The sequence below is a fragment of the Nicotiana sylvestris genome, chromosome 7, assembly GCF_000393655.2.
Source record: "Nicotiana sylvestris chromosome 7, ASM39365v2, whole genome shotgun sequence".
In the NCBI taxonomy this organism is placed as follows: domain Eukaryota; kingdom Viridiplantae; phylum Streptophyta; class Magnoliopsida; order Solanales; family Solanaceae; genus Nicotiana; species Nicotiana sylvestris.
In genome coordinates, this window is record NC_091063.1 from 168,295,780 (window position 1) to 168,306,789 (window position 11,010).

Consider the following 11,010-nt stretch of genomic DNA (forward strand, 5'->3'; position numbering starts at 1 on the left):
TTTACGAAAATTTCTAGAATTCGGGCACGTGAGCCCGGGGGTGAATTTTAAGGATCCTTCCAAACTGGGGTGGGTAACCACTCTAATAATTAAATTATGAATTGTTGAGCAATTATTGATTAGTTTGTACAATCTTTGGCTAGTTTCGGATTGTTCGGCACCGACTTGAGGCTTTTATAATTTGTGGACCGGAAAGTGGACTTGGGAACGAGGTAAGTCTCTTGCCTAACCTTGTAAGAGGGAATTAACCCCATAGGTATTTAAATTATTATTTGCTACTAGTTATGGGTGCTACGTACGCACGAAGTGACGAGAACCCGTGCGTAGCTAAAATTCATGTTATGTCCGGGTAGACATATGCCTTTATTATGCTATTACTTGCATTATTTGGACTCAACTTGATAGTTTAATTGCTTGTATTAATAAGTAAAACTTGGTTAAAGATTATGTTAAATCGAGCTTCATTACTTAGAGAGTTGGCGGAGTGTTTAATTATTGATGGAAATTATATTCTTTCATGGGCTTATCTCGAAGTTGTAAATATGAAATTAGAAATTCGAAGAGCTTCCCTATTCCTGTGGATTGGGCCGAATGCCTCGGCAATATTTATATTTATATTATGGGATGCATCATGGATCGGGCTGTACGACCTCGATAGTGTATGTACACGATTATTATGGATCGGACCGTATGTACTCGGCATAACTCGTGTGTGTTGTCACTCGGAGTCCGATTACACTATGTCTTTCATGACTTGAGGATTTATTAGTACATGTTGAGCCCTTACTTGTTGAGATTTGTATGTGATATTTGAGGACTTTTAATTGTTATTTTGATAAATGATCATTTAATTATTGCCTCTTATTACATCATTGACATTGTATTTCATGCCTATTAAATAATCTTGTACATTATGTATATTGTCCACTAGTAAGTGCCGAAGTCGACCCCTCGTCACTATTTTTTGAGGTTAGACTAGATACTTATTGGGTACATGTTGTTTATGTACTCACGCTACACTTCTGCACATATTGTGCATGTTCTGAGGCAGGTGTATCTGGAGTTCGTTCGGGCACTTCTGCACATATTATGACCTGTAATGGAAATTGGGCCGAGACAGTTAGCACTCCCCTATATACCACTCACCATGCTTTTTTACCTTACCTAACGTATTTTAGAATGCTACCAAAGCATTCCGTACAACCTAATCTATTGACAATATTTGTCGCGTTAATCATTGAAAATTAATAATAAGAGATTTAATTGCTAATAATTACATTGGTCGGTCCGACGTACACCAAATAATTGAAACATCTATCATCTTTTCTGATTTGTCACTTTATTTTAGCAGTCAATTGAACGGAGACTATCTGAATAGTTATCTCCTAAACTAAGTAACTACAACTAATACTATATTTGTTTCGTTATTTGCTTCCAACCTTTGTTCAAAATCTATCCCCAGAAATTATTTTTTTTTGAAATAGTGTTTGATCATAAAAATTTTAATTTTCAGTCAAATCACTCATAATACAAAAACGCCTACTTAATATTAATAGAAAAGTTTACACAATATAGTCGCCCAAATTAATAATCAGTGTATATTTTTTGTATTATTAATATATAGTAATTACATAATTAATGTATATTTAGCTAGCGATTATAATTATTTTTGGTCAATCGGTCAAATATATTAAAAAGCCTGTACTATAAGTCAATTCTCTGTTTTGTTTGGTTTAAGTCTCCAATTTCATCCTAGTTTGTGTTTGGCAAGAAGAAAAAAAGTCAATTCCCTTATTATTGTAGAATTTATGTGCAAACTTGAAGGAAAACCTGTTTTTCCAGAAAAAATCAGTTAAAGAAGTGTCAAAATAATTTGGTTTAGTAATAATATTAATTTCTTATTTGCTAGTTGCTTAGATAAACTTAAAAATGTGGTGTAATTCCTTAGTTATATTGGGAAGTCTCTTATTTTCTTTCCCTTTAATATTTCTAGGTTCATAAGGGTTAAAATTCCAGTTCTTTTCTTCTAGTTTACTATTTTTTCTTTATTTAATTAATTCATGAAGGTTGTGGAAGACTATAGTACAAAAAATGAATTATAAAGATAGAGTATTTGGTAAAAAAAAAAATGTGTGTCTATGAAAATTTGGAAGTTTTTGAAAAAAATTCGAAAACAAGTTTTTCAAAAAACCACTTTTTCAAAATTTCCAAAAAACTTTTTCCCTGCTCTCATATTTTTTCAAGTAAAATGCATGTCCAAACATAATTTTAGATTTTAATTTTTTTTTCCTTTCAAAAATTACAATTTTTATGTCCAAACGCTTATTAAGAATCTCACTTGTGTAGCACAAGAAAAGGAAGAAAAAAAGTGCAGTTGCAACATTTCTATACATATAAAATTATTAGAGTAATTATTATCTATCTCTCAATTATTTTTATCATTATATTTCACCTTTATCAAGGTCAATCTTTCTAGGGTTGATAACGATTTACGTGGACCTTCTTTTTCCTATACACAAATGAATCTACAGTATATTATTCATTTGAAAAGTAAGACCACGTTTTATTGCATGTGGAGATTATTGTATACTAATTTATATATGGTCAATTCAATGCTAAATTGACCAGATCCTTTTCAGAAGCTGGCAGTTCATGCAGTGAATAGACTTGTATAAATACAGCTGGCAGTTCATGCAGTGAATAGACTTGCATAAATACATAACTAATGTATATCTGTAGACACTGAAATTTTAACACTGGGGCGGACCTAGAGCTTATAATACGGGTTCCCGGAAACGCAAGAACTTTTGCGTAGATCTTGTATTTATATTAAGATATTCACTAAATATTTGTAAATATCTAATTGTGAACCCAATTATTATTGCATATTAATGTAAAATTATGGCAGGAACCCATAAGCCTCAAATCCTGGATCTGCCTCTATTTTAACATAACAAGATAAATCTTATATTCAAGATAATTCTTTGAAATATTAGGAATCTATTAGGGTTACTTGGTGGATACTCCACCCAAATCCTGATTCATGCCTATAAATAGGGTTACATATGTTCTTCAAAGACAATCTAAGCAATTCCATAAACTATCGGAATATGCATAAAGAGATCAAATATGAGATCTCCGAATTTTCATAAAATTCTTGGAATATTCATTAAGAGATCAAAGACATGTCAAACTTGTCTTGCTAAAAGTCCTACGTTCGAGAAACATGTCGCTAAGGCCCTCGAATTATGGATAATAAATCAGAAGGAAGAATCAACGGATAAACAGAGTTGTAACTCGCAATATTTATCAATAAAATCCTTTTTTTTATAGTTGTTTGTGATTGCAGTTTTATTTTTCTCTACCTAAATTTGTTGCAAACAGTATTTTTTATATTTTTAGCTAGCGATTATAATTATTTTTATCGATCAAATATATTAAAAGCCCATACTAATAGGCAATTCTCTGTTATTGTAGAATTTAAGTGCAAAAAGCTAGCTTGAAATTGCACTTTCACTTTCTACTTTTATAAGGAGTTTGTACTTTTTTCTATAAATTTCAATATTCTAAATAAGATAGAAAATTTACAATTAAAAATATTTTTGGGGCCACCATGTGAACTAAGTAACTGATACTTTATTTGTTTCGGTATTTGCTTGCAACTTTTGTTCAAAATCTATCCCCATAAATCAAGTGAAAAAGATGGATAAAGCATGGAGAGCGTGTTTGGCTCACGCCCAATATAGTCGCCCAAAATAATAATAATATTTTTTGTATATTAATGTATAAAAACATAACTAGTGTATTTTTTAATATTTTTAGCTAGCGATTATAATTATTTGTGGTATGTTGGTCAAATATGTTAAAAGCCCATACTAATAGGCAATTCTCTGTTATTGTAGAATTTATAATTGCTTGAAATTGCACTTTCCCTTTGTTCATAATTGCATTGAGCTGAATTTTTTGGGCAACCAACCAGTTTGAAACTGCATGGGGTTGGATTTAGCTGAAAACTTTTATGAGAGTTTTTAATGTCACGTTTTTCCCACTCTAAATGGTGAGATCGATATTAAATGTTTAAGGGTCAGAATTAATTATTCTAGGTACATTATTAATTTCATATTTGCCCCAGTTGCTTGCTTAAACTTAAAATGTGGTGTACTTTAGTTATACAGTCAAATCTCTCTATAGCAATCTTATTTGTTCCGGATTTTTTTGGATGTTTTAGCGAAGTGTTATTATAGAGAACATATATTATAACATAGCATGAAAATTGGTTCCATAAAAACTTAACTTTTATAGTAAATAATTGTTATATAACGATATTATTATAGAAAGGTTTTATTGTAGTGGGAAATCACTTATCTCTTTCCGTTTAATAGTTTCTAGTTTCATAAGGGTCAAAATTCTAGTTCCTTTTTGCTACTTTACTGTTTTTCTTTATTTAATTAATGAAGGTTGTGGAAGAGTACAGTACAGAGAATGAATTATAAAGATATTTGGTAAACAAATTTGGACTTTTGAATGCAATTAATGCTACACCTGTATCATCACATTATCACTTAATTGTTTTAAGTAAATTAAACTTTACATCAACATTATTTAAAGGTTTTGTATAATGAGTTCTTATTATCAGTTGATCAATATCCTACTGAGAAAACTAAGAGTTTCGTGACCAAATCTATTTGACCAAAAGATATTGAAATTCTTTTGATTAAATCAATCGATGAAAAAGAAGAGGTAAATCTCAGCCAGCCAAGTATAATAAAATCTAGATTAAAAGATGCAAGGGGTGAACAAAGTGAACATGACTTCTTAATATGTCGAAACCAAATGATTAAGCGTAAATATGATAGCTTCGAATAAAAATATTGCAATGGATACTATTAGCCGAAGACAAAAATGATGTGTTGATCTCTAAACTGTAAATAAGTAAAAGTCCTCCTTCTTGTATTCACTTTCCTCTCTATTTATAAGGGATCATTCCTTCTTGAACCCTAAAAAGGTATTACATAAAGAATATTCGAAAAGCATATTCCTATTGTCCCCTACTACGCCTACACTACTGCAAATGTTGTGCGTTTGCTAACGCCTGCCAGTCGTCACTCTTTACAACAACCAAAAGACAATGCGTCGTAAGGGACTCGTCCTTCGTCGTACTCGTTAGCAGTCGTGGTCGTCCAAATTTGGACCTATACAGTTAGTCGCTCCGCTTGTCGAGGTTGCGGCTCGGTGCGTCCTCGATAAGCGGACATTACCCATACCCGTAAAGAAAATTAGATTACGAATCGTAATGGTTTGGCCAACAACGAAAGGGTAGTGTGTTTTATTGGGAAATGACGTCACTTCCACGTGCGTCATCACTACGCGCCTTTCCGAGACAGAGACTGATGGCTTGTCGCTTCGATTCTGGCGCTACCCAGCCCTATAAACAGGTGAAGGGTTTGTTTTTTTAAAAACTCTTGGCCATTTTTTCTTTGGTTATTCCTTCTCATATCTTCAGCTTCTACTCTTACGTTTTCTTTGCTTTCTCTCTTCCGTATGCCGTTCTTGGGTTTTTCTACTTTATTAACACATCTTCCGCCATAAATATGCTCAGAACACATCGATCTCGTGAGGGGGTTTCTGACGCCACCCCGTTATCCATGGCGCTCCCTTCTGGTGGTGAGGACATGACGGTGGAGAAAGGGGATAGTTTTCCCACCGTGGACGAGTTACTACCGAGACACCCCATGTCTCGAAGTGACTTTCTTAAAGAACCTACTCCTACTCCTGCTTCGGTAGTATCTGAAACCGAGCAGACCCATATAGATGCCCTTCGTGCCAAGTACAACATTCCCCCTCATGTCGAGATGGTTCCTGTGGGGAGGGACTTCGTGGAGGTCCATAGACTGGGGTATTGTGATTTTTATGATTACCCCTTTGTAATTGGTCATTCCTTCCCCCTTCTCCCGTTAGCAGAAGAATTCTGTCGATTCTATCAGGTTTGCCCGGTGCAGCTTTCTCCGTGTACGTACAAAATACTTCTGGTGTTGACAAAATACGCAGAGTTCGCGGGGTGTGAAGTTAACATTCACCATCTCCTGCACCTGTTTTCCCCTAGTTTTCACAGGGGTACTATGGTGTATTTGAGGCACCGTGGGACTAAAGGGCTGGTGGTCGGAACTGACGACCGAGCGAGCCGTAAATTTTGGCATAAGTATTTCTTTATTAGAATTGAATACATTGTGTTGGACCCCGCTAGATTCTCGGAGCGGTGGAATGATAATCGTAGGTGTCGTAACTTGTTTACCCTCTTTTTTGTGTTCAAATTAGTATTTATCTGCGGCTTTCTTTTGCAGCTATGGGGCGTCCACCCCGTCCCATCGCCGGTATAAGGGACCGGGTGGCCCGTTTGCTGCTTCACGCAGTGGAGACTTGAGACTGGCCTGCTTTTGTGAAACGTTTTAGGCCAAAGGTCTCATCCGTATGTGTCTTCCTCTCTACCACTCTTCGACTGCTTGCCATTGTCTATTAATACGACTCCTTGTGATGACAGGTCGTGGAGCCTCTAGGCGAAGGTCCCCAGTCCCTGCATTTTGCCAGGTCATCGCCTCGGTGAGAATGCAATTTACTTTGGAGGAGTCTGTCCGAGAGGGTCGTGCTCAGCCAATACAGATGAGAGACTCCTCTCGGGATATGGTTGTGAGAGAAGAGACCTCCTCTTTATCAGTCCATCACCTCGTGGATGAATCCTCTAATAGGGACAAATCTTCGTTAAGAAAAAAGAGGAGGGTAGAGCTCGGGAAAGGCACAACCATTGATACTAGTAAGAGTGGGACGGGTGTGTCAGAGATGGCACCGGCACCCGCGTTATGGACGACGCGATCTTGGCGGGAAGGTCTCCCCAAACAGAAGGGTTTTACCAAGGAGGGGGGTCTGTGCGCTCCACTGAGGGTGGCACATCATCTACTGTTTGAGGGGGCTTATGTGCCGAGGGCGACGGCTCGGGTTCGGACGTCGACCCAGGGGAGGTTTGCGAGTTTTTGGAGCGTCACACTCACATATAGGTCAGAATGGATGGTTCTGATCGACAAATAGTCATCCCCGGGGACTACGACTTGTTGTCGAAGTGTGATCAGGTGGCGTCCGTTTTTGCCCCTTTATGTGTTTCTCCTGATAGCAAGGCAAGTAGAGCGATGAGTGATGCAGAGTTGTCATGGAGCGTTTTCGGCATGGCTCTTCGGGTTAGTGCCTCTCTTTTCTTTTCGCCGTTGGATCTGTTTTACTGTTATTGGCCCATCTCTTTGTTTTAACTTTGTTTTTCATATTAGACCCTCATCATGGAGATCGAGCGTGAGCGTTTGGAAAGGAAGAGGATGACCATCTATGGGAATATGTCCTCTAAGTATCAAGAATACCACACCAAGCACCATGCGATGGTCGACATCTTCACTCAGGATTGCGACTTTCAGTTGTTCCGCGATGGGCTTAAGCAGAGGGAGGATCAATTGGCGTGTAAGGTCGAAGAATTGAAGGAGCGAGATGAGGACCTTATGAAGGACATTTTCCATTGTAATGAGCTTGAGGCAGCCCTTAAGGCTAGGGAAGACGAGCTTGAGCTAAATTAGGGAGTGATGGCCGAAAATGCCGACCTCCAAGCAAAGGTGGCCAATTTGACTACCGAACTGGACACGAAGGCAGCGGAGGTTGTCGACTTTAAGGGTGAATTGAGCGCAATTGTTGATAGATTGGCCCACGCCGAAGGGGATAGGGAAACTGCCGTCTCTGAGGTAGCAAATTTAGAAGACGCCCTCCGTGTTTGTAGACTGGAGCGGGGCAAGGAGGTGGAAGAGTCTGCGCTGAAGGTAGCGGGACTTGAGGGGCGTATTCAAGGTTTGGAGGCGGAATTGTCCGCATTAAATGAGCAGGTGGATTTTTTGAAAACAGAGGACATGCGACGTCGGTCGCAACCCTCTACATCCCATGCTTCGGCTGATCATGCCATGCCTCGCCATTTGTATGAGTTGTGGGTTCACGCTGAAGCCCGACTCGATGTGTACAAGGTTCTTTATGCTGACGGGAGGACGTCTGAGACAGAGCTTCAAGATGTGCGTGCCAAGGCCTGTGCAGCTCGTGAGGCATACGGGTATGACCCCCTCACACCTGGCGGGGATGATATTAGTTCTGGTGATGCGGACAAACTTGCCTCCGATTCTTGGTACGAGGAGGTGTATGCCACAGGGAATGATGTGGCATAGTATTTGGTTGTATTTACTTTTGGTTCGCCATTTTTGTGAGGGCGTCTCCGAGCCCTTTATAAAATTAAATATTTGTAATATATTTGCTGTAATGAAAATCGTTTTGGTCGTGTACCTCTGAGTTGTTGTTTCTTTCTCCAGTTTGTTTGACGATGAATTTTGCCGCAGTCATGTTACTTTGAATCTTTGTTGAAATGTTGAACCCGTTGTGTTGTGAGTTTAATTGAACTCTTTTCGTTAGCAACAGTCTTGGTCGTAGGGATATTACTTTCGAGCTGATACCGAAGTAGTATCTCGTGGTGGTTCGAATGAAGTCGAACTTTTCTTCGATGATGGCCTTGGCCATTGGGATGTTACTTTCGAGCTGATGTCGAAGTAGTATCCCATCGTGGTTAGAATGAAGTCGAACTTTTATTCGACGATGGCCTTAGCTATTGGGATGTTACTTTCGAGCTGGTGTCGAAGTAGTATCCTGTCGTGGTTCGAATGAAGTCAAACTTTTCTTCGACGATGGCTTTGGCCATTGGGATGTTACTTTTGAGCTGGTGCCGAAGTAGTATCCCGTCATGGTTCGAATGAAGTCTAACTTTTCTTCGACGATGGCCTTGGCCATTGGGATGTTACTTTCGAGCTGGTGTCGAAGTGGTATCCCTTCGTGGTTTGAATGAAGTCGAACTTTTCTTCGACGATGGCCTTGGCCATTGGGATGTTACTTTCGAGCTGGTGTCGAAGTAGTAACCGGTCGTGGTTCGAATGAAGTCGAACATTTCTTCGACGATGGCCTTGGCCATTGGGATATTACCTTTGAGCTGGTGTCGAAGTAGTATCCCGTCGTGGTTCGAATAAAGTTAAACTTTTATTCGATGATGGCCTTGGCCATTGGGATGTTACTTTCGAGCTGGTGCCAAAGTAGTATTCCGTCGTGGTTCAAATGAAGTCAAATTTTTCTTCAACGATGGCCTTGGCCATTTGGATGTTACTTTCGAGTTGGTGCCGAAGTAGTATCCCATCGTGGTTCGAATGCAGTCGAAATTTTCTTCAACGATGGCCTTGGCCATTGGGATGTTACTTTCGAGCTGGTGTCGAAGTAGTATCCCGTCGTGGGGGTGGCATTCAATTTCATTTGCTGGAGTGTCGTATGTGACGGTTTTTATTCATACCTTGGAGACGTGTTGATTCGCATACATAATGGAGTGATTTTATTTATATGACGGAGATACATGTCGACTTCATACATATTATGGCAGTACATGTCGATTTCGTGCATACAATGGAGAATCTTTATATCTAGTACCTTTATTGCTCATCCTGGAGATGTCATCAGTAGGCAGGGCAATGAATAATACTTCGAGCCTCAAGACATCCCCCTCGTACCCTCATTAAAAACGTCCCCGAGAAAACCTGATTGGGACAAAACCCGGGTGAGGGAAAAAGAGTACGACTTGGGCGGCGTCTCTTTTCATAAGTGGAAGTACTTGAGGTGGGCGACGTTCCAGTTATTTTGTAGTAGTTTTCCTTCCATTGTTTCTAATTGGAATGCTCATTTGCTCGCTACTGCTATGATTTTATATGGCTCGTCCCAGTTTGTTCCCAACTTCCCTTCGTTCGGGTCTTTCACCACTTGTGTTTTGGCTTTTAGGACGTAGTCCCCTACTCTGAGCAGTCGTATTTTGGCCTTCCTGTTATAGTACCTTTCTGCTTGTTGTTTTTGGGCCATCATTCTTATGTGTGCCATATCCCTTCGTTCTTCGACCTCATCCAGGTCTTGTAATTTACTTTCGTCGTTGCTTGGTCCACTTTCATTGGAGTATCTCAGACTAGGTTCCCCGACCTCAACGGGTATAACCGCGTCAGTGTCGTAGACCAGTGAATACGATGTCTTGCCCGTGCTGGTTTTCGGCGTTGTGCGGTAGGCCCATAATACCTCTAGTAGCAGTTCAGGCCATAACCCTTTGGCGTCCTCGAGCTTTTTCTTCAATATGTTCAATATTGTTTTATTAGAGGATTCTGCTTGGCCGTTGCCGGCATGGTGATATGACGTGAAGAGTATCAGCTTGATGTGCCATTTTTTAAAGAATTCAATCATCTTTTTCTCGATGAAATAGGGTTCGTTGTCGCAACTGATTTCTTTGAGGATGTCGAAGCGACATATGATGTTTTTCCAAATGAACTCGATGACTTCTTATTCGCGTATTTGAGCGAATGCACCTGTTTCCACCCATTTAGAGAAGTAATCAGTTAAACCCAAAAGGAAGCGTATCATACCTCGCCCTGCTGGGAGGGGTCCGACGATATCCATTCCCCATTTTATAAACGGTCATGGAGAAATGATGGAGTGTATGAGTTCCCCTGCCTGACGTATCATAGGAGCGTATTTTTGGCATTGCTCACATTTCTTGACGTAATCTGCGGACTCTTTTTTCATATTGGGCCAGTAGTATCCTGCACAAATAAGACATCTGACGAGGGCCCGGTTGCCTGTGTAGGCACCGTAGTGGCCTTCGTGTACCTCTTCGAGCACACACCTTGTCTGATTTGGTCAAAGGCATTTGGCCAAAGGACCGCCAAACATCCTTTTATAAAGGTCGTAGTTTATGAGGCTGTATCTGGACGCTTGTATTCGGAGCTTTTTGGTTTTTTATCTTGCAGGAGTGCTCCCTCCTACAGATATGATATGATGCAATTGTGCCAGTCCCAAGTTAAATTTATAGAATGTACCTCGACTTGTTCTATTGATGAGTGGGGGAGGGTGACCACGTTCTCATTGGTG

At 39.6% G+C, this 11,010-nt stretch overlaps 1 protein-coding gene across 1 annotated transcript; it reads right to left on the reverse strand.

The window, feature by feature from the left end:
• Positions 1-9,780: 9,780 nt before the first annotated feature.
• On the reverse strand, positions 9,781-10,326 carry LOC138874109 (uncharacterized). The gene has a single exon (XM_070152612.1). The coding sequence runs from the start codon at positions 10,324-10,326 to the stop codon at positions 9,781-9,783; it is 546 nt and encodes a 181-aa protein (XP_070008713.1).
• Positions 10,327-11,010: the final 684 nt, after the last annotated feature.

Excerpts from the sequence above, each read along its gene's own strand:
- LOC138874109 (XM_070152612.1), bottom strand. The coding sequence starts at position 10,326 with ATGATTGAATTCTTTAAAAAATGGCACATCAAGCTGATACTCTTCACG.